General features: G+C 48.4%; 1 protein-coding gene across 10 annotated transcripts in view; it reads left to right on the forward strand.

Moving 5' to 3' along the window:
• The window catches only part of NTRK3 (neurotrophic receptor tyrosine kinase 3), a 196460-nt gene that overhangs the window by 89385 nt on the left and 83581 nt on the right, over positions 1–23494 (forward strand). For 7 of the 10 annotated variants that reach the window (XM_005017102.6, XM_005017103.6, XM_005017106.6 and 4 more), the window contains one exon: positions 9953–10141. In XM_005017102.6, the coding sequence (XP_005017159.1) occupies positions 9953–10141 (189 nt within the window). Of the gene's footprint in view, positions 1–9952; positions 10142–12431; positions 12452–17914; positions 18376–18948; positions 19094–23494 lie in introns of those variants that run through there. The other 3 variants (XM_013097147.5, XM_013097146.5, XM_038184932.2) reach the window with 3 other exon arrangements.

Consider the following 23494-nt stretch of genomic DNA (forward strand, 5'->3'; position numbering starts at 1 on the left):
GTCTTGTAATATTACAGGAGCAGATTCAGGATATAAACTGCTATACACCTTAAATACGTTTTGTTTCTGTAAGAAATGTGCTATTTATTTCGGGATAGAATAAATCTGAGAGATTGGTATCACTGCTGGAGATCATCTCAAGGAAGGCTGTGGAGGAACGAAAAAAAAAAAAGAAAAATAAATGATGGCCTCTTCCAAGGCAGAAGTTTTAAATTTTCATCACTCTCATGCATGAACTAAACCAAAGTGTGGTTGCAAAGGTCGGCTTTTATTATTATTTTTGACCACATAAGGATTTATTTGTTGCCTGAAATTAAGCATGGGCCTGATGTTTGGTTTCAGTCTATTGATTTGCACCCTGAGCAGAAGCAGTCGCTGCTTGCTGACAGGGAGCAGGCATGTGGTGTGTCCGTGGGAAGGGAACCCATCCCATTGCCATGTGCAGCCTCGACTGCTTGCTGCTTTCATAAAAAGTCCTCTTTAAAAAGGTCAAAAATAGACCAAAACCCAATAACCAAAGCTTATTTTTGTTTGAAAAATTAAGAGCACTACTAATTGCTGCATGAGAACCAGATGGCGGTACTGACCAGTTTCACGGTCCAAGCAGTATCTTGGAGAGGGAAAAAAGAAAAAAAAAATTAAAAAATGAAAGAAAAACACAAAGCAAAGACAAAGCATGTGTTGTGCCAGGTATTTTACATTTTGAGCACTCCTTTCCATCTGAAACCTCCGAGCGATGCAGAGCGGGGCGTTTATTTATTTTTTAATGCGTGATTTTTTATCTTGACAGAATATTAAACCAAAATAAGGGAGGCCTGAAAATTAATGTCCTGTAATGACAGCGCAATCCCTCGGTGTCTCGGGAGCCTCATAAATTGGATATCTGGAGAGGGGACGCGCAGCTTTCTGGGCTCGCAGGGGCTCTGGTTACTGCTGGAGAAAATCAGCCTCCGTGGCGCGGGGGCTGCGGGGCTCCGGGGAGAAGGGGCTGGTGTCAGCACGAAGCGATGTGGCTCCGAGATAGCCTCGTCAGGGTAATTGATCCTGAGCCTTTGCCTTTCCTGTCAGGGCCGCCTGGCTCCTTCCCCATCACCCCCGCCGCTTTGATGGCCCGTCAGGAATACGGGACTTGGCCCGGCTCTGCGTCCATCCAATAACATTATGAAATTGGTGGTGACACTTCCATTGGCACTAATCTCGGTAAGAGATTGGAGCCAGAGGACAAGCGCTTTGCTTTCATGGCGGGTGAGCTTTCCAAGTAGATCCAGGCGGCCCAGGACTGATCTGGCAGTGGGAGGGGGACGGAGGCAGCTGGGGGCCCATCGAGGAGGCTGATGAGGAACGTGCCCACGGCTGGTGCTTTTATTTAGGGTGCAGTGGTCCTGGCTGGTGGGGAGCACATGCTGCTGTCCTGGCTTGTGCTGCGGAGATGCTTCTGACAACACCTTCTCTCCTTGGAGGGTGGTTTTTAATTAGAGCTGGGCATGGGACTTGGCAAAGGTCAGGGAAAGCTTTGGGTAGGAGTGGTCCGAGGTGCTGCCTCTGGGACTATCCGTGGTTCTCAGCATTTGAGGTATTTCCTGGCTCAGATATAGAGGTTCCTGCAACATCGGGCTCTTGGCTCAGGTCAGTGCCCCAGAGCTGTGGTGGGGTCCATCTCCTGGCGCAACTGCAGTGTAAGACAAAGGTGCAGCTTAAACCACCTTTGGTTTTGTTCTATCTTGCAGCTTTTCAGCCAGGATCTGGCGTGAGGTGGGAGAGGGAGCATCACCCCAAGCTCGGCTGAGCTGAAGTTTGCAGAGGACAGCCTCCGATGCCTCCTCAGGCAGCCCCCTCTCCAGCCTCATGCTGCGTTTGCACGTTCACCCAAGCAAGGGCTCGGGGAAAATGCTTATCAGTTTGTCACAGTCTCCCTCTGCAGTGGCTGGGGGCCAGGAGAAAGGATAAAAGCCTTGGGCTGATGATAAATAGGAAATGCAGAAAGGAAATGCGTGTGCTCAGCGCTGAGCAGGCAGCCCTGGGTGTTTGCACGAGGTCATTCGGCTGCTGGGTGCCCGTGAGGAGGAGAAATGTTATGGGGCCGCGTGCGAGCTCTCGGATGAGTACAGCTATGGGGTCCTGAGGGCACGGGGGAAGCATATGCTGCTTCCTCAGCCTCGGTGTCCCCGTGTCTGGCAGCACATCCGAGCACGCCTGGGTGCCCATCGACCCTGAGCGAGCAGCCAGCCACTTAGCAAGAGATGCCAGGGAGGGAGCATTTCCCTTCTAACGAGCTCTAACGTGACCCAAACTCTCAGCAAGGGCTCGGTGGTGCTGGTCTCACGGGGACAAGGCTCGTTGAGCTCAGAGACCTCTCCATACCGTGGCTTGGACCTGCAGATCTCAGAGCCTGGCACTGCAGGGGCTGGGAGCCGGGTGGGTGGATTTGGGGTGGGAAGGTGCCTCCTGTAGACAAGAGTGTCGGCTGTAGGAACTGCTGCAGTATATAAAGCGCATCTTGCAAACAGAAGAGATTAGAGAGCTGATATGATGTTATTCCGATTGATTTTGCTGTTGTATTTATACCTGGAGGTAAAGAGCAGACATACTGGAAATCAATCGGCCCTGTGCTTTTCCCCACTCCCTCTGCAGTGCCTTTTGAATGAAATGCTTATATCATTTTTACGGCGTGTCTGTGATAGGGATGAGTGAGCCGGGAGATTAATGGGCGCTGCTGCGGCCTTCACCCAGCAGCTGCCCAGCTCGCACCTCGTAAAGCCCTGCGCTGGAGCTCAAGGTGCCCCCGAGGTGACAGCTTGGAGACGTGGCTGGGAAATAACAAAGGTGAAGCTCCAGTCGGGAGGAAAGTTGTGAAGGGGAAATGTAAGTGGCAATAAGCTGAGAATTTGGGGCAGACAGCATGGTGCCCAGCTCTGCTTGGGTGAAGCCGGAGAGCTGGGGGCAGAAGATGAGGTTTTGGCTTCAAGATGTAGCCTGTTGGGATGGAAATGATGGCTTTGTGTGTGGGAGGTGAGGCACTGGGGACCTCATTTTGATGTCTCACCGCAGGTGTGGTACCCAACAACCATCCCATCCCTCCCCACCAGCTTTGGGGATGTCATCGTCAGCTCCTAGCTGTGGTTCTGCTGCTTGTTCCCTTCTCCCGACACCTTTTAGGCAGGGCAGGCTCCTTCACTGGCCAATGAAAATTTCTCTTCTTTTTCATTGCTCTGGGAGCTGCTGCTTCTGGGGTGAAAGTGTTTGCTTGTTGGTGAACAAAGCAACTATCCAGCATCCTTCCCCTATTACGTGGCTGGAGAGTCAGCAGGTCTTTGTGCTGTAAGATCCAAAATACTCCTGTGGTTCTCCCACCCCCCGTTTTTGCAGTCCCTGCCTGGTTATGTGAGCTCTGAGTTGAAGCACCTTGGTACAGCTGGGCTGTGAGCTTTATGCCCAGATGCAAAAACTCCTGCTTTGCCTTCCTGCTGGTAGGCCTTGCTGTCACACATGGCCATGACTTGTTAAATACCTCTCTTTTTAATTATCAGATCATCTCAGCATTTTCTGTTGCTGCTTCTTCTGGATTTATGCATTTGTGCCATCATACGCATTGACTTTACATTTCGTATGATATGATCTTAATGTTCTTGTTCCTGAGTGTGAGGGCTTAGAAGATTCATACCTAAGTTCCATAAACAAACCTGGGAAAGGTGGGTTAAAAAAAGAAAAAAAAGACACAGGGAGTTTGGGAGAGGTCTGAGGATTCTCCACCAAAGTTGGGCTGGAGCGATGCTCCATGCTGGTAGCTGGTGTGGATGAGGAAAGATGCACCTTCCTCTCCTCCTGCAAACACCTGGAAAACTCAGAAGGAAACCTCAGTGTCTGAAGAAAGAAATGGTCTTTGGCCAATGGCAGCGTTTTGGTGGCACTGTTCGATCAGGAAAGATCCCGAATCTGGTTAAATTGATGGTGATAAAGCAAGGACAGGGAGAGCTTACAAGGCTTTTGGGTTAAACCACGGCATTCTGTATGCGCTAGGGATCTGCTGCGGCTCGGGGGAGAGGCATCTCACAAAGGACAACCCAGCGGTTGGGACGGGCGTCCCAGGGGACACAGAGAAGTGGCTGCTTCCCCTGGCAGGAGGGCAGGGGACGGCTGGAGCCCACGGCAGCCTGGCTCCAAGCGGGTCCTACGCAGGCACCAAGCACTGCCTTGGCCCCGTGCCCGCATCTGCCAATAAAAATTAAGAAATTGATTTCCTTTTGTTTGCCTGACAGGACAAGGCTCTTTTTATGAGACAGTAAATGTGATCTCACTCTGAGCATGGCTAGAGTTTTAATTGTATTTGTTGTGCTTTCACTTATTGTTTTATGAGTTTCAGTTCTCTCCCTTGCTGGCTCAGAGAGCAGCCCTGGGGGATTGTTTGATTTCAGCTCCTGCAAAAGGTTGGGATTTCTTAAAACATTTTTTATTTATTTATTTTTTTTTTCTGAGCAGCTGAAGTTTTGGGTTAGTTTTCTGTCTGTGTTTTATAAATAAACATGTATACGTGGATGTATAGCTCCCAATTGCAAAGCTCGGCAGAGATCCTGTTTTGGGATTATCTGCTTGCTTGACGGTGATACAGTCCCTTTGAAGAATAACATTTAAGATTAAGATCAGCGAAACGTGCAAGTGCCAACAGAGGTTTGAAGTCGGCAGAGGAGGGGATTTTATATGTAATATATATTGGGGTTTAATGAGTCCTGCTTCAGTGCTGCTATACAATGCATGGTGACCCACTTTACAGGAGTTTTTTTTCTTCTAGTTATGGGTCATATACAGTTCCTAATTAAGTAGGTTAATTATATGGCTCCTTTATATTACACAGGCAAATGCGGATGGCACAATTAGCTCTTGCAGTGATCGTTTTTGATCAGAAACTATGTTCTGAGTGACAGTTCCCAGAAACATGGGTGGAGGGAGGGGGATGCCCTGCAGCCCTGAGCTCTTGCCTTCTCATTTCTGCTTAAGCAAACTTCATTCCTGTGCTGAGAACGTGGCCAGGTGTGTGATGGAGTTGTCCTTTGTGAAACAACATGGAGACATCCTTGATTTCCAGCTGCTACAGAGAAGCAAGGTGAAGCCCCAGCCTGGAGCTGCTTTGGAAGCATCCAAAAGGGAGAAGCTCTCCTTGCTGAGGCTGGTTGCAAATGGAAAGTGAGTAGAGCTCCGAGCAGAATCAGGCCCAAGAGCTAAACTGTCCTTGAGAGAAGTTTCTTTAACCTTTCCCTTCCCGACCAGCAGAGCCCCCCTGGAACTTCCCTGGGTTATCTATTCCCATGCTCAGCCATCCGTGCTGCCAGGCATTAGAGAAAACATTCAAACCCTAATCTCCCTCAGTGCAATTTAAACCTATTATTTCTTGTTTTATCCCCAGTGGACATGGAGAACAGCTATTATATTTCTCTTTGCTGCAACCTTTTACATATTTGAAGGCTGTTATCACGTGTTCCTCTAGTCTTCTTCTCTCAACACAAAGCATAATTCTTTCAGTTTTCCCTTGGAGGTCATGTTTTCTACACCTTCCATCATTTTTGCTGCTTTGGAGAGGTTACTGTGATAGCAAGCTGGAGTTTTTGTTGTTCTTCACCCGTCTGCCTTGGAGCATTCATTATGTTATGGATGTGTGTGATGTGGCCATTATCTTATCTTCTCTAATCTGTGGTTATTTATAAAACATGCTATAATCCCGAGCCTGTGCTTTATCAGAAAGTATAGCTCTTAGTCTTGATAAATAATTTACCGTTATGATATGATCATGCAAACAGGGCGTCCTTAAGCTATTTGTTATTATTTGCTTTATTTTTCTTAAATAACTAGTTGTCCGTATAACACTGTGAATGAGCCAGGAAATTCACGGGCATGGACTAAAACATATAACCTATTTCAGAGAGCTTTCATATGGGAACAAAACCACCATGCCAAACTCCAGTTTAGCCACAAGGAAGAGTGATGAGTAGGGAATGAGAGATTTTCTGAATAGCAGAGCTTTCAGGGCAGTCTGGAAGGGTATTTTCTCAGTGTTTGCAGAGATGATGATACCAAGGTGGAGATGGAGCAAGGAAAAGAACTGGAGCATTGCTGATTAGGCTGGGGGAGAAAAGAGGGTGGAGGAAAGGCTGGGATGGATGTTGTCCAAGGCAGGTGTGCTCTTGGGAAGAGGAATTGCCTGTGGAGAGGGTGTGTGGAAGGGAAGGGAGGATGGTGAAGTCTTTCATTATGTTTATAGGAACAGCATTTTCAAGCTGCCTCACTCCTCTTTGGGTAACGTGAAATTAAATCAGACCTGAATTTTCCTTCAGGTCTCCCCAGACTTTTCCTGCAGCTCTGTGGCTCCATCGTTGCTGCTGATGTTGCTTCTCTGTCAGGAAAACTGTATGTGGTTAGCATGGAGAGCAGCTAAACTCTGTCCTTAAAGGTTGCGGAGATGCTCCTGGCTGGCAAGATCTCTGCCTGGATGGAAGGGGAGGCATCAAAAGCCTTTCAGAATACAGCTATGCCACGTTTGATGCTCAGAACATACAAAAGCGTCTTAAAATACTAACAATAGACAGTTTTTATAGTCACTATCCACAATATGTTTGTCTGGAGCACAGACTGATTTATCCACCACAAAATCTATTGCATCACTCTTTAGATTTTAAATTTCAGAGGAGCTCCAAAAATATTTCACGGTGTTTTTAGATCATAGGACTATATACAAGGGCTTGCCTCAAGACTACCCTTCACTATTCTGCATTTTTTACTGTACAAAACTGGCTTCATTCCTACATCCTCTGCCATTCCTCTGTCAAGTGGAAGATAAACCTAAATCTTAAAAACTGTACTCTTTTCTTACTCCATTTTTTTTTTCTTTAACCTTACCTGGAAAATCCACTTCTGAAGCCAGTGAGAATTCTTCCAAATAAAGCCATTCATCAGCATTATACATCAGAAACAAAACCTCTTTACCTACTTAGCAGCAAAAATATATATGATATTGCCAAGACAGATTAAAAAAATTGAAGTGCAGGTAGCTGCTTTATTTCCAGGAGTTACAGATAACAGTATATATTTGAGTGCCAGAGCAGTAGTCAAACCTATAAAAGTGATCAGTGACTGCTCGATATCAGTGATGTTTTTAAAGTCTGTCTCAGGCAAGTGCAGCAAACCTGGTGCTCCTCTGAGTCTCAGAGGGGCAAGAAAGTGGCCGTGTGCTTAGAGAGAGCTGGATCTCAGCCGTGACCACCCAAAAGAGATGGGAGTGAAAGACTGAATGTGATAAGAAGCCATTATTGTGTTGTAGGAGTTAATGTTGCACCAATTTCTGCCCCCATGCCCTTCCCATCACCCCCCTCATTAAAAATAGGGGAAACTTGGAGAAGTCTTCTGCTCTAAGTTGTGTCTTTAACCCAGTGACATCCTGCTGAGGATATTGGGGAGGAATTGCCCAAATGGTTTGTGCCAGCTCTGTGCCTACTGTGACCAGAAGTGTTTCTGGAATCTTGAAATCTGGTGCATTGCATCCATCATGGTATGTTCCTTAGGACTCAGGATTTTTTCTTCCAAGACCTTCATAGATTATTGCAAGGGCATAACGTGTGTGGTTTCATAGCCACGTGGTGTCCTGACTGCAACTGCTTGTTTTCCCACTTTTTCCGGCTGAGAGGGTCACGGAGTATCAGAGCTTGGCTCTGAGGCTTTTGAGGATTGGTAGGTCTTGTAGATGTCCAAGCTGGGCACTGCTGATTTTGGTTGAGTCACTTCAGAGTACCTGATATTTGCTAGGGACTGGGAGTGCAAATATGGGGTCTGAAACCAGGGATAAAACATATAGAAAGCCTTCCCCCGAAGAACTGAGCTGCTGGGAGAAAAAAAAATAAAACCAAACAAAAACACCTGCAGAGTATAAAGAGGATCAGACTGGATCTGTTTATTGGCATGAAAGTTGCCATATGAACATCAGGGAGTAGTAGCTGCTGGCGATGCTTAATTTCACAAGTACCTCGGTCATGCCCTACTCCTTAGGACGTAGCCATGTCCTAACCTGCACGTACCAGAGGAATGCTTCCGTCATCTGGGGTATTTAGTGGCCTTTATGGTCTCTCCTCAAGTCAGTGTTACCAGTTTATATCCAGCAGATATTTTTATGAGTTGTTTTTGGGAAGTGCACCTCAAAAAGCAGAGGTGGCCCCTTCCCAGCACAGCCCAGCCGGTGGTGCAGAGCATGCAGAACCAGTCCTTTGGGTCCGCACGCAAAGAATTGATAATGTGAAGGAACAAAACTTCAAATTGCAATTCTTGCCTCTTTGCTTTTTGTGCTTGGAGAAATACAGCCTACGTAGTCCCACCAGAGGCATCTTGCGGCAAGAGCCGAGTTTTGTCTGTGCGTCTCACAGGCTGGAAGTCACGTTGGCCCAGGGCCTAACCTAAAAAAAGCAAGAACCTGCCAGAAGGAATTCACAATAAAGGGAGAGACTTTTTTTTTTTTTTTTTTCCTTGCGACTAAAACACCTGTCACAGCTGCCAGGACTCTGCTAATTACACAATAACTTTATTATATCCCACTTGGAAGACCAAACAATGCTTGATGCCTCAAAAACGAGCAGCCTTTAGACGAGATTAATGCAGGCAGAATGATTGCGCGGAGCCAGTATTCACCCTGTCCTCCCAGAGACTCCGGAGAGGAAAATGGCTTGAAGACTCCCCTCTTTGTTGCTAGCGCTGCATAATAAAGTAATTGTGTAATTAGAAATAGATTGCTGATGGGAGAGTGGTGTTTTCTATAGAACTTAGGTAAAAGGCCTGAATAGGTCTGAAGGCTCAACGCAGCACCTTTGCTTGACCTGCTGGTAGTCCCTAGCAGCTTCCAGGCAAGAGAAAAGGAACATCTCTAGCTGAGTGCTTTTAACCTCCCGTGAATATGTAAGCCTGGTTGCAGTGTGGTCTCTAGCGTCCACTCCTCGGGATCCCATGTTTATGTAGCACCAATAAATGAAGCAGGAATTAAAGGGTTTCATCTCGGGATGAAGGTGTTTTTGTGGAGCTGCTGTGGGCTGGCAGGTCGGGCCCCTGGGATGTGTGAGAATAGAAGGAATTTGGGAATAATATATTAAGGGCTGTTTTCCCCTGAGGTTTTTCCAGCCTTGGCAGCTGATAGCAAAATTAGAAGGCCTAAAAATAAAACAAAGCATACACCTAAAATTCAGGAATAGCTGAGTATCGTGAAATAGGTCTGTCTGAGAGGCAGGCACTGGCTCTCAGTTATGGAAGTTCTTTCCTTCGTGGATTTTACCTTTGGGAACAAGCCTGCCCCTGGCTAGGGCAGGATTAGAGCAGTGATGCTCTTGGGTGCAGGTGCTTAGGTGTGAGGAGCCATGGCTGGGTCGGAAAGCTGGCGGGGATGGAGCAGTCTGGTTTGGCCATCTTAGGTTGTTCTGGGTGCATTTGGGCCTACTGCTGTCTTAGGACTTGAAATGAAGAGGGATATGAGGATGTGGAATTGGTGCTATGGGGCTTGCAGACCAGCCTGGGAGGGCAGCATTTGGCTGGGGTGCAGCTCTGGCACTGCTTTCTCCATATCATGCTGGGGTTGGGAGACTCCTGCTCCTCCCATCTCAGGGGTCTGACTGTTTTGGCTGTTTCCTAACCTGTCTGTTGGTGCTCAGCCTTTCAGAGCTGGAAAGGGTGAGGGGAGATGTTGATTTTTGTGGCAGAACACAGCACGAGCTGAGCAAGATCTGCTCAATCTGGTACCCTGTAATCAGCAGAAAAAACTTGGTGTCTTCCTTGTGAGTTGTTCAGAGAAACTGGTCCTGGAGATGGGGCCAGGGATGGTAAGGCAGGCTGGTGAGAGTCTGCTGCTGACCCCTAGCACATGAGTATGTGGTCGACAGGACTTTTAGGTCTCCTTTCCTCTGCCGTGCCTGATGGATGTGTCTGGTGTTCGCAGGTCCCGTGGCAGTGATCAGCGGCGAGGAGGATTCGGCCAGTCCCCTCCACCACATCAACCACGGCATCACGACGCCCTCGTCCCTGGATGCTGGCCCGGACACAGTGGTGATCGGCATGACCCGCATTCCTGTCATCGAGAACCCCCAGTACTTCCGACAAGGTCACAACTGCCACAAGCCAGACACGTGTGAGTGCCCGAGACGGCTGGAGCCCACGCAAAAAACAGGGGACGGGTGGGGGGACGGGGGAAGGAGGGCGAGGAGGAAGAGGCTAAGAGGATGAGGAAGGAGAGAAGGATATATTTTTTTTTGAGGAGAATGGGTCTTGGTATGGTCCAGAAACCAAAGCGAATCTCAGGTCTCAGAAATCACAACATACATGTAGGTTCTTCCCAAGGAGACTTTCCACCCTCACCTTCACCTCCCTTCACCCTCCCTCCGCCACCCACCAGTCACCTTCCCCCCTTTGCCTGAAAAACGCCATTTGAAGCCAGGCTCTGCCTTGTTGGGTCCGAGGCACGAGCAGGAGCTGCGGGGACGGAGGTGACCCGCTGCCTGGCCGGGGAAAAGGACCTGCCTCCCCTTCCTCCTCCAGCAGCTTCCCAGCCGCGGGGCTGCCTCCTTGGCTCCCCGCCGGGCCGAGGATGAGCTCAGGACACGTGGCCATAGATGGGGCAGGTGCGTGGAGAACAGGAGGCTTAGATGCTGGCTGTCTTGTTTTCATGGGCTTCTCTAAAGCTTTCGCAGCTTCTCGGTGTAAATCTGGGTTGTGAGCTCGGCTCATTAGGATAGCAGGTGGTGGTAAAGTGGTCCTCCGTTTTGTGCTCCTAAATTCTGAGCGTGAAAGACAAGCAATGGGTAAAAGGATGTTTTGCTGGGAGTTCCCCACTGCTTCTCGTGTGGGCTGGGAGGTGCAGCCCCCCCCCAACACGCAGCTCACAGCTGGCAGCTCAGTTTTCCTCTGCTCTTTACCAGCTCTGAGATGCAGGCTGAGCAATGCAGGAGGTCCAGGCGATGTTCCTCCGTTGTTATTGCTCATCCCTTTGGCGTTCTTTGGTTCCGGGCAGAACCGGATCTAATAGCAAATAAATTAAAGCTTGCAAAAAAAAAAAAAAAAAAAAGGAAGGACGGAAAAACCAAACTTGTCCCATCTCCCATGGCCCAGCCCAGCAGCAAGGAGTGCCGCACCGAAGTCGCCTCCTGCTCTCTCCCCTTTGCTGACTCACGAGCGCAGGAAGCATAACTCAGCCTCTGGAAGCTGGAGCGCTGGGAGGAGGCCAAGCTCCCAACCTGCAGGAGCTCAGCCAGCATAAAACCCTCTGCTGGCATCGCTCCTCCTGCCCGAGGAGAGAGACCCGCAGCTTTCTGCTCCGTGGGGGGGTTCCTGGGGCAGACCCCTCGGGCGCCGTGAGTTATCACAGCTCTTCCATCGCCAGAGCAAAGGGGTGTATCCAATTAACGCGCCCGGCTTTCCCTCTGATTTTCATGTTAATGCACTAAATTTGGTCTGTTTGCAGAGAAGGGGGAGGAGGGCGCTGATTAGGCAGGAGCGGAGAAGCTGAAGGTAGCGTGGTTTTGCTGTGCCGTTAATTATACATTATATATTGCTTATAGCACCTCATCTCAAAATGATTTACAAACCCTGATTGCTTGGGGAGGGAGGGGTTCCCCCCATGTTTTTTTCTTCTCTTTCTGTGCTATCTCTCAGATCGTTTTCTGTGCAACTGTTTCAGTATGTGAGTGCTGTTGCAAGGGTGCAGCTGCCAAGCTTAAGACCCAGAGGACTGAGTTTTGCCCTGAGCATTTGCCCTGTGGGGCTTGTCAGATTGGGACGGGTTGAAGGGGAAGCTGCTTGCAGCAGGATTTGGCCTTGGAGTTTTACAGGGCTGTTTGATTAGGATCTGTGGATCTCAAAGTGTGCCTTGAGGGGCACCCAGAGCCTTTTCTCCTGTGGAAGGTGCCACAGGGGGAAAATGCAGCGATAACAATAACTGTGCACACCCTGGAAATCCACGACAAATTGCTCGCTTCTGTGTTCCAGCTTTCCTGGGGCTGTGAGGCAGCGCTGATGGAGCCAAATTCCCCACCCAGGTGCTACATTTGGGTGCTAACAAGAGGCAGATCACAGCTGGATGCTGGCAGGCTGGAAACTCTTGTGTTTTTTGGAATTTCTTGCCATTCACAGGGCAAAAAAGCAGGCTTGGAGACCTCAGGCAGAGTTGAATTTGGTGTGTGTTGTATTTTAGTCCCTAAGACTTCACTTGGACAAAACTTCTGACTTTACTGGTGGCTTTGCTTGAGGCTGGAAAGTTTCGTAATTCACCTTTTAAATTAAGTGTGCTTTGGGGAGCTTTAGCTGTAAGGGTTTTGTTTGATCTGATGTGTTCTGCTCAACTTAAACCTGAGCTGGAGAGTATTTGTTGCTCCCATTCTCCCCATGGTTTTCTCGCTGGAGGGTATTTCTTTCCCCCTGTGCAGAACTTGGACACAAACATTTCTTCATTTCTGGTGCCACTTGGAGAGAGGAGAGCTCCTCTGGCCCAGGGAGGGCCTTGGTGTCCAGCTGAGCCCAAAATGATGCAAGGAGTCACCTCCCTCCTGTCACCTGCTGAGCCTCAGCCCATCTGCAAGGCTGCAGCGTCCTCAAGCGAAGAAGCTCCGTGGCACCCAGCCTCTCCTTTGCGCAGAAGTGTTAATAGAGAAAAACATCCTCAGCAAGCGATTTCTCCTTCCATCGCTCAGCTTTTCTCCTTCCTTCCTCCTGCAAGTGTCCCTGTGCTCTTGGATGTTGTCTGGGTGGAGGACATGCCGATACCCATTACCGCACTGCAATGAGGAGAGCGAACTCTATATGCTTAATGCAGTATTAATAGTACATTGATGTGATATAGATTTCTGTCACCCTCTATACTAGCAAACATCGCTTATCACGCAGGGATGACGGATGTTTATTCCCAGCCACTTAGCTCTGCATAATGGAATTGCAGCTGAAATATGGCGAGCAGCTCCCTGCCCACAGAGCTGCAGCCCCTCTTGATCCCGCTGTGCGAGGCTGTCCCGTGGGCTCCTCACCAGCTAACGTGTCCTCTGGGAGGAGAAGAAGGTGCTGGGAAGAGAAGAAGGGATGAAGGGTGCTGGAGCCACCTCTCACTTCCTGGGCTTCACACAAATTCGTGTCTTTCTGATTTAGAGGAGCAGGAGGGATGAGCTGGGCTCAGCGTCCTCCTCCCTTCCAGACTGAGCCATGGAAGAAGCTGCATCATCCCGTTTTCTCATGATAAAACATCACTCTTTGAGAAGATGCTCCCCGATCTTTACACATTAACTCCAAGACATTCTGGGCAGCACTAGGGTTTGCAGCCAGTCCTCATTTCAGCCATCCTCAGCACCACCTGGAAAGTTGGGCAACGAGGACTGACAACGAGGACAGAACAACCACAAAACAGTTGTGGAAGAATAACCTAAAATAGACTTTTCCTCCTGTTCTTTGGCACGTGGAAGAACAACCAAGTGGCACGTCTACTTGGCAGATGCCGTCAGGAGAAGCGACAGGTTGTGAGGAGTTTGCACCTCTCTACATTTGGAAATAAACAGATGAGAGGAGAAGAACAGGGCCTGTTGTAAGGCAAGCACTGTAGACACAACATCTGATGAGGAGATGGAGCTGTGTGGTTCTGCATTCTGTCATGAGGTCAGGGGGCTTGGTAATACAAAGTAAGATCCAGTCTACCCACATTTGTGTCCAGAAAATGGCTATCGGTCCTTGTGGGCAGGAAATGTCAGCTCAGTACAACAAATAACTCCTGGTCAGTGGAAAAAAAGAAGGGAGCATTGGCCTGAAATAAGTTCATGAGGTGGCCTTCAAGCTGTAGGTAGAACATCGTCATAGATGTGCTTCTTGGCAGTAAGCAGGGGCTGTTTAGCTTAGCTCCATCTCCTGATGTTCAGGATTTGAATTTGCAAAATGGGTAATTATGAGTAGCTGGAGATCTTTGTGGTGAAAGACTGGTAATGTTTCTGAAGAAACATTTGGGAGGCTTGTTTTACTTTAACAGTAGTAATTAATTACCAGCACAGTGCATCAGATGCAGATTTGTTCCTGGATCTGCTCTCTTAAGCCATACTCAAATGCCATGGCACAGTCAAGCAGTTGTTCTGCTCCCTGGTATTTCTTGCCAGACAAACCAGGTCTCCTGGAGAACACCAGGCATCAGCAAAAAAAAATCCAAATCTCAGTGGAGGAAACAAACCTGGGTGGCAGATCCCTTCTAGATCCCTTTCTGCATCACAGGGATGATGCTCAGCTCCCACCGGCGCTGAGAAGCTCTGCTCCTGGGGCAAGGGGCTTGGTTTTGGGTAGGGGTCGCTGGCAGATGCTGCCCCTGCTCTCCTCCTGCAGGGCTAAGTTTCCTCCTGGCGTGGTCTCGGGACCGCGACGCATCCTCCACGCGGGTGGAGCAGCCGTCCTTCCGTAGAGTCCTAATGAGGGTTTTTTTCAACCTCATTTATTACAGGCTGCCCTGACATAATTACATATTTGAAGTTAGTAATTACATGTATTCATGCTAATTAAGTAATTAGATATAATTACACCAACTGTAAATACATGGTAATCGGCTAAAAAGAAGTACTTCAGAAAAAAACAAGGCAAATCACACAATAAAAGCGCCATCAGCACTCTTTCACTCAGTACCCTGTCTTTATCTTGTATTTTCAATGCAGTTTAAAAGGAACATTGTGGTCATTTCAAAAATCATATTTTTTAAACAAATGGATTTCCTTACCTCTGCTTCTAATAGGACTTGGAAACAAAATGGCAAGGACATTTACAACTGTGGCATTTATCTTGCCACGGTTAATTCTTTTTGTTCGCCTAGTGTGTTTTATTCATCCTGGGCATGAGAAGCTGGAAACTCTGCAGCATTTCTATTTTTGGTCAGTTCGTGTTCCCATTTTCATCAAAAACAACAAAATTAAGCTGTATTCTGTTTCTTTTCTCTAAAAAAGAAAACCTAAACTACTGGTAGTGGAAAATGGATTTTTTTTTTACCCCTAGGAATAAGGGCATTTGTCAAATATTATTCTCATGAAATATAAATGTGGAGCTGAGTGTGAAGTGACAGCAGCGCTCTGCTGCCCCGTGCCCAGCCTGGAGCCCAAGTACAGGCCTCAGTGCCTCCTTACAGGCCTCTGCTCTTTCTCCAAACTTCTCTTTTCCTTCTCTGTTCCCTAACTCAAAAGCCCCAGGCTCTTCTCCAGCAGGACCCGACGTAGTCTGAGACTCTTCTGCACTGGGGTTCCTCACTGCCTTATGGCCTTGTCCTTCAACATCCGACTGCCTGAGATACTTCTGGGGAATTTAATCTGAGTAGTTTTAAACTCATTTGTGTGTGCTCTGCTGCTCAGCTCTCCGTCTCCTCATTTGAACTAACAAAGCCTGGCTTTCTGGCTCGGGTCTGAGGAAAAGCCCTGACTTCAGCGTTCAGCTACTGGCAGGTGGATGTGTTGGGGGTCTACACAAAGACCTTCTGCCTCCAAGTTTCCCTTGCTCCTGTTTTATGTTTGCTCCTGATAGAAACTGCTCTGAGCCCCAGGTGCTGACACGAACATCCTGCAAAGGATTTGGATGTTGAACAGAACCCCCCATGCTCTGGCTGGCTGCTTCCAGTGCAGATGTTGCAGGCTCCTGAAGAAAAGCATGAGCAACAAAAGCCAACTGCTCCTGTCACCCCTGGGAGAGCTGACCTTGTCCTGCAGCTGGCATCACTGTCTTGTCCCCTTCACTGGGCTGCAACACCTAACAGGGGCATTCGTGGGACTCGATCCAGCCTGCTCAACTCTCTTCAGCCTGCTCAGCTGCTCTTCCTTCTACTTACCTGTAGCTATTTTATACTCTGCTTCACTTCATCCAACCCTGAAAAAAGAGCAAGTGGAAGAAATATCCCCATTTTCCAGAACACAGAAGCCCAATCTACTTTAGCAGAAGTAGAAAGCTCATCTTACCTATTGCATTTATTCTTTGAATCATAACCTTACGCTCAAGGAGTCAATCCTCAAACCTTTCTACCATGAAGATGCCACAGAGATGAGTTTTTCCTGCTGTCTTGGAAAGTCTGGCAATATCCATTTGCATATCTTTAATCTGCTTACCAAAAATGTTTGTGGCAACGCCCTCAACCAGTGTGGCTGCCCATGCTCCAGCCCTGTGCAGGGAGGTGGTGCTGGCAGCAAAGATGTGGTGGTGATGGCACATCAGGCAGGGACTTTCCTGGTGGTGGGGATTCATTAGGAAGAGAAGTCCTTAAATCAAGCAGAGTATGGCTTTGTGCTGTTGAGCAGCCGCCAGAGAGGCTGTTCTGGTGGAGGAAATACTGCCAGATACAGACATCAAGCAGTGATGCAGGACAGGGGCAGTGTTTTCTGATACACAACCATCTGCCTGCTCCTCTGACCTGAAATCTTCTCCTTGGGACACTTTAATCCTGAGGTCTGTAGGGGCGGCAAGCAGGGTTAGCCCACCTGGGGTGGATTTTGGAAGGGAGCCTGTGATGTGTCAGCTGTCAAGCACTGAACAAGCCAGGTGAGGAGAGGCTCTGAGCTGACTTCTCTTGGGTTTGGAGCAGCTCTAGCACAGCCCTCGCTGCCTGGTAGCCTTGTCCTAGCATCAGCTGGGTGGTCTGTTCCTGTACAGCCAAAGTGATGGGGCTCAAAGTCCCTCAGCCTGGACCGTAACTGCCCAAGATGTGCATTATCTCAGGGAGGATATACACACGTGCTCCTGATGGTCTGTATTGCCTCTGTCCCTTGTTCAAGCACTCATTGCTACCAGCACCCTCCTACTGTCCTTGTGGCATCCCTCAGCTCCCACGCACACGATGGCTGTGTCTTCAGATATCAGTGCTTCTCCATGTCCAGATGCTCTCATTGACCCCACAGCGCTCTTAAACCTGATAGAGGTGTCCTTGACAGAGAAAGGGGAGCTCTGTTCATCAGCCACCGATCCTCGTGCCTGGGACTGTGTCCCAGAAAGGCGAGAGAGAGGCACAGTGCAGCACTGCAATCTCAGGCAGTGCTGGTGCCAGTGGTAACAATAGAGGTTTCAAGAGTACTCTCCTAATGGTTCGTTGATGGCGTGAATTATGTTGTGGGTTGCTTTAAAATAGCTTGTGAGTGTATGTGCATGTGGGTACAGTTGTGGTACTGATTTCTTTTGGCCATCAGTTAAATGTTTATCTTGCTTTTAATGAGTTTGTTGTGGCTTATAATGCTTGGCTGCTGGGAAAGTTATCTGGAGGCTGGGGCACCTCTGTGCTGGTGGGGCCAGAGGGATGGGTCTGTGGTTTGCTGTGGTCCTGGCAGTGGGGTACCCCCAAAAGGCACTGGGAGCTCCCAGAATTTGCAGGATCTCATTGTGACTTTTTAATCTAACCAGAGTGGTTTTCAGGTTTATAATCTAGCTCAGAGGTGCATGGGGAAATCATCGTGGTCAGACAGGAGATGTCTTCTGGTTAGAAGACTGAAAGCTCTCATTCTCTGTTCATTGTCCACTTAAATTACTTGTCTTGATTAAAGATAGCTGCTAATGTTTAGGAATTGGGGCAGGCTTGCACAAGAGCACACACGGCACTAAAGTTATTAGACAAAAAGTACAGCCCAGGATCCAGCAGGGAAGTAGTGTAACCATCAGGAGAGGGTAAAAAATAACAAACTTGAGTGCTGATTTTGGGCTAAACAGATCAAAATACTTTGTTCAATTCCGAAAACTGCTGGAAGACCCACATAATAAGATCATCTTCATTTAAGAAAAATGTAGAAATAGTCATTCTTGGTCACAGGGTGTTTCAGGGGGAGTGGGATGGCTGCCAGCAGGGCTGGTGGCACGGGGGATGCTGACGCTGCATCGAGGTAGCGGTGGCACAAGTGGGTGCTCTTCTCACTTGCACCCTGCTGTGCTCCTGAAGGCCTGACCTTGAGCATCCCTGGTGCACCATGGTTTAGCATAAAGCAGGAGCCTTGTTGAATTCGGCATGATTTACCGATGTGAGCCGACCACACTGAGAACTCAGCAAACCCGCTGCCACGTGGAGCTGATGCGAGATTTGTGTGCGAGTGTCTGGAGGTGAAAAGTACACTGAATTCACAGCGTGTAAGGATTGCTCCCGATGCCCTGGCTTGTCTCCCATTAAAGCAGGGTTTATTGCATAATCCATTTTCACATTCCTGCACGCTTGTTTCTAACCAGGCTGCGAGTTACCTAATGCTGAACCCTGTTTGAAACTGCTCTTCACGCCCCCTCTCCCTGCCCCTACCTGAACAGATCTGTTTAAGAGACAGAAATAGAGACTCAATGAGAGCATGAAAATGCCTGTATGTACCACATCACTGCTCGGACTGTCCTGCTGTCCGCAGCTAAGCATAGTCCATACTGGGTGCAGTACCCCAGCCAGCGATGCTCTGCAGCTTGGCGTAGACTTTTCCTGGTGTTAGCTCCAAGTCTGGGTTTGTGCTGATGGTGCAGCAGTTCTTCAGAGCAGTCATGCATCTGCAGAAATGTCACACCTTCCTTGCAGCCCTACTAACCTATTTTTCACAATGATTTGGAGCGCTGAGCCTAACGGCTAACACGTCTACTTATTTATATATATATTCTATGTGATATATGTTATATAATATATACATTTGGTCTTTTAAAAATATACCACTTTATAGCATTTTGGTACCTGCTCTTATATTGCTAATAGATTTAAAAAACTTTAACATTAACCTTCCCTGTCCTACCACTATATCTCCTTTTTCCCCTTTGCCAAAGAAAAGGGATTTATTTTACTCGTTTCCCTAAAAGCATCTCTTAAATTCAGGATGAGCAGTCTCCCTGACTCCTCTAAGTGTGACTAGGAGAGAAGGCAGCTACGTCTCCTAAGTTTATATGGCAAATTTGCAATTAGAAGAAAACACTGGAACAAAATGACTTCAGCCCTGGTCTCCCTTCCCCCAGCCCTCCACCTCCCCTTTGTAGGATTAAGCTGAGCTAATCCTCAGATGAGCAAGATCTTTGGGAACGCAAAGAAGCGAAGTAAAACCAAGGGAGAAGAAAGAAAAATCCTTCACACTCACCACTAATAAGGAAATTACTGGCGTCCTACATTATGAATTGGATGAATTTTTAATGGTTAGAAATGCAGCTGATTTATAATGCATCCATCCTGGACTGCGGGGCCTGTCGCCAGCTAATAAATAAATGACAGGGCCTTTGTATTAAAAGTATCAGTCATTTTACATCTCTGCACTGTAATTGATGTGGAACGCTGAGCAGGGGGAAACGATGGCCACCATGTGGGTGCCAAAGCAAAGGACCTGATGTCTCAAAACATACCTGAGGTCTCGATGCAGCAGTAGGCTGCAGCCCACTCTCCAAGCCTTCCCTTGGACCAGCCACAGCTTCTGCTCCACCCCATTGCTCGCAATCCAAAGCCAGAAAGACATAAAGAGCTTGGCAGAGGGCTCCACAATTTTGAAATTGTCATTTTAAGCCTAATTCTGGGCTGTGTTTAGTGTGCCGTTCTCTAGAACAAATTTGCCCCCGGGCAGCATGAGAAGCTCCATTTGAGGCAGCTTCCCAAGGCTCCCTTTCTGCGTTGGAGGGAGATGGGATGCTTGGTGCCCTGCGTTCAGCACTTTGCTCGGGATGAGGGCGATGGCACCGTCTGCTCTCTCGGTGCTACTAGCTACCCACACAGCTCAGAGGCAGAGATCAGCGTGAGACCATACAAATCCCACCACAAACGTTCACAGTGAGGGCTGCGTTAAAAATAAATCCTGGGCACATTCCAGAGGTGGGGTGGGACCGTCCTGTTCTCGTGCCAGATCCCAGCAGAGCCCAGATGTCAGGGGAACCTCACTGAGAGCAGAGCAGGGAGCTGAGCGTTTGGGAAGTGGGGTGTATTTGAGAGGTGGGGTATATTTTCCCCTGTTCTTAAAGGAGAGAAGGAACCCGGCACCCTGCTCTTCCACTGCTTCCTGGAAAGATGCGTTTCTCCTTCCAGCCCAACAAGGGGCTGCCAAGAATCTGCATCTCCATTTTATGGGTGAGGAAAAGCAGCTGGGAAGACGTTGATTTGCTCAAGGTCATGCTGGGTTGCTGACAGCCAGCAGCCAGCCCCACGTTCAGCCTGCTGGACCACGGCGTGTGTTTGAGACACCACCTGAGGTCCTTTCACAGCCAGGCTGGTGCCAAGTGCAGTCTGGAGTTTAGACGGACAAAATAGTTCTTGGAGCTGTACATAGCAAGTCAACAAAATGTGGATTCTGAACTTTTCCTTCTCCTTTCCAGGTAGATAATCTCTTTCTGCTTTCATGGGGGGCACGCTACAGCCTAACAAGCTTCTGCTTTCTCTGCCAGCTAATTCTGAAAAGATCTTCCCTAGGAGACCTCCTAGGAGCTGTGCTGACCTCATTCCACCTAGGCATTGCCTCCCGGCCTGCTTGGTCAGAGTTTTGCTGGGCTGGGAAGAAAAACAGTTATTTTTTACCTTGGCTTTAGTTTCTGGCTGATGAAGCTGAGCAGGGAGCCTGGGATACAAGCCTTGCTGCCCGAGGACAGCATCGCTCTCCAAGATACAGACTTTCATCTTGACCTGGAGGAAGGAAGTGCTTATTGGCTTATTTATTACATTTCCCCATAGTAGCGTAAATATTATATCCATGATAGATATGGATCTTATGAATAATATAGAGATTTGGACTAAGTAATTGCCGTGCTTTTTAATACTAAAGATCCTCGGCATCAAGTACTATTAATGAACTGTCTTGACATGGTCTCTGCAGAGGACAATTGCAAACCCCAGTTCCGTGAGAATTTGAGAAACTGGGGGAGAAATCCTAATGTGTTCATCCCCTCTGTTTCCTTTGGGACACTCCGGAAAGAGTATCCTGTCTGTCGGTTTATTTTTTTTCCTCAACTCTCCCTAGACCCTCCAAGGATGGGAAGGCCGAGTGAGTTCTGGGAAAACAAATCCCTTTTGCAGGCAGGCTGTGTTGGGCTGTCAGAGGAGATGACTTCGGGAAGAAATGTAATACGAGGATCCTAGCAGCTCCTTGTGGTCACTGGATATTTCTGGAGGAGTAAAATGATTAGTTACAATGATATGTCTGAATTCGGGTGGACATAATGATATTCTCTGTCTCTGCCCATGAAAGCCTGGTCTCTTTTCTATAGCTTTATTCTGAAGCTCTTCTTTCCACCTGCTCTCTGAAACCCTTGCTCAGCCCTGCTGCTGTGTGCTATTAAACAGGTGGCTGCATTATTATGAAAAACCCTTTCTGAAGTCCACTCGTTAATGCTTTGGAACCTTTGGGGATTAATTTAAGACGTTAATAAGTATTAACACCTAATACTTCTTTGTAGCTACATCACTGCTGGGGGCACAGTAGCGTGACAGCAATTGCGGGCTGTGCTGTGGCTCATTTTGAGCATCACATCACCATTTGCAGGGACAAGTAGCCTGGCTGGCTGCTCCCTCCTGCTCCTGAGCTGCTGTTCCCTGCAGATGTGCTGGGTGCTGGTGCTATGGCTGCAGAACTGGAAGGCCTCTTTCAATTAATGGAGCTGTCTGAGAAGGTTATGAATGCCTTTTCAATTTCTTTTCACCCACCCTCCAAACATAGCATCTCAAGCCTTGAATCAGGTTGTTGAGCTTTTTCGTTCCTCTCTTTTGAGCCAAATTTCTCTCTAAAGTCATATTGTTTCCTTCTTACACCATCACCCTTTAAACAACAAGGGGGACAGAGGAGACCTGAGGTCTCTCTACCTGCCCAGTGGCCCATGTTCTCACCTTGTCAGTCCTGGGGAATAGGAGAAGTCTTGCTGACCTCTGTGGGCTGTGTTGAGCAGGTAGTGCGGGCTCAGGTGTTGCTTTGCCGAAGGAATGGTAGCTCATTAACACTCTGTGCCCTGCAGATAACTTTTATTGATCAACAGCTTCTTAATCAAAAACTCTATCACAGTTTACTTCGATCATTCTTTCCCATCTCGTCATCTCTGGAGAATCAGGCTGGCTGAAGTTAATGTGCTCGTTACGCAGTGGGGAAACCACTGCCACAAACTGGTATGTAAATCTCGGGTTTTAGGAAGCGTTGTGTCCTCCCTCCTGCACTTAGCAGGGTGACTATGAGTGCATATTCCTCCACTCAATGGGGAGGAACAGGCGCTGGGAGAATTGTGCTGAGCTGGGTTTGGACCTGCCTGGGAGGCAGCGCTTACATCCCAGCTTGTGTGGAGCCCAGGCCCCATGCCTAGATCTTCTCTAGATCACCCTGTCGAAGCAGCTTTATGGATTGGCCTCTGTTGGCGATGGCTTGGGGGATAAGGGCTTTCCTACGGGAGACTGAGAGCTCAGGACAGCACGTTTTGAGACATGTAAGCTGTGCAAGGGGGGCAGGAGGGGAGTTGGGTGCCAAGCCACGATGGCAAAGTCTGTGTAGCTGGACCATGCCTTCAGTTTTTATTTTCTGATGATCCGTGTGCAATTTATATATAGATGCAGAAGTGGTGACCTAAAGCAAATGTAGGACGCTAAGTCCCCTATCGGAACAGACCTCAGCACTCCTGAAATCAGCACCTGGAGTATGTTGCTGCTGGCTGTTTTGCTGACAGAGTGGGGGCCGTGGCTGGAAAGCTGCTCTGGGAATAGGGGCTTTGCTCTTTTGGAAAGTCAGCTCTGTGGGGAGGGGAAGCAAGGGAGCTGTGCAGGAGGTGGCAAAACTCTTTGCCAGCACTTGCTGTGCTTCTAATGGCAAGCTCTGAGAAGTGGCAACCCAGCCTGAGCAAGGTGCACAGGGAGGTTTAGCGAGGGAAGCCTTGAGACAGGCGTGCTGCTTGTTCCTGCCCCTCCAAACTTATGTTCTGGTTTTGTTTGATGTCCTGATGTGATTCATTTTCCTTTTGTCTTTTAATATTTGCAGCATAAAAACATTCTCCTTGATCCGTGTCTTTTGACACGGTTTCCCATAGGATCCTACTGGACAAAATGTCCAGCATACAGCTAAATAAAAACATCATACGATGGGTGAGCAATTGGCTAACGGGCAGGGCCCAAAGGGTTATGGTGAATGGGGCTGCGTCAGGCTGGCGGGCGGTCACCAGTGGGGTCCCTCAAGGCTCCATTTTAGGGCCGGTACTTTTCAATATTTTTATAAACGATCTGGATGTAGGAATAGAAGGCATTTTGAGCAAGTTTGCTGATGACACCAAACTTGGAGGAGTTGTGGACTCGGGTGAGGGTGAAAAGGCCTTGCAGAGGGATCTGGATAGGTTGGAGAGCTGGGCGATCGCCAACCGCATGAAGTTCAATAAGAGCAAGTGCCGGGTCCTGCACCTGGGACGGGGAAACCCTGGCTGCACGTACAGACTGGGCGATGAGACGCTGGAGAGCAGCCTAGAAGAGAGGGATCTGGGGGTCGTGGTAGACAGCAAGTTGAATATGAGCCAGCAGTGTGCCCTGGCAGCCAGGAGGGCCAACCGTGTCCTGGGGTGCATCAAGCAC

The sequence above is a fragment of the Anas platyrhynchos genome, chromosome 11 (assembly GCF_047663525.1).
Source record: "Anas platyrhynchos isolate ZD024472 breed Pekin duck chromosome 11, IASCAAS_PekinDuck_T2T, whole genome shotgun sequence".
Classification (NCBI taxonomy): Eukaryota; Metazoa; Chordata; class Aves; order Anseriformes; family Anatidae; genus Anas; species Anas platyrhynchos.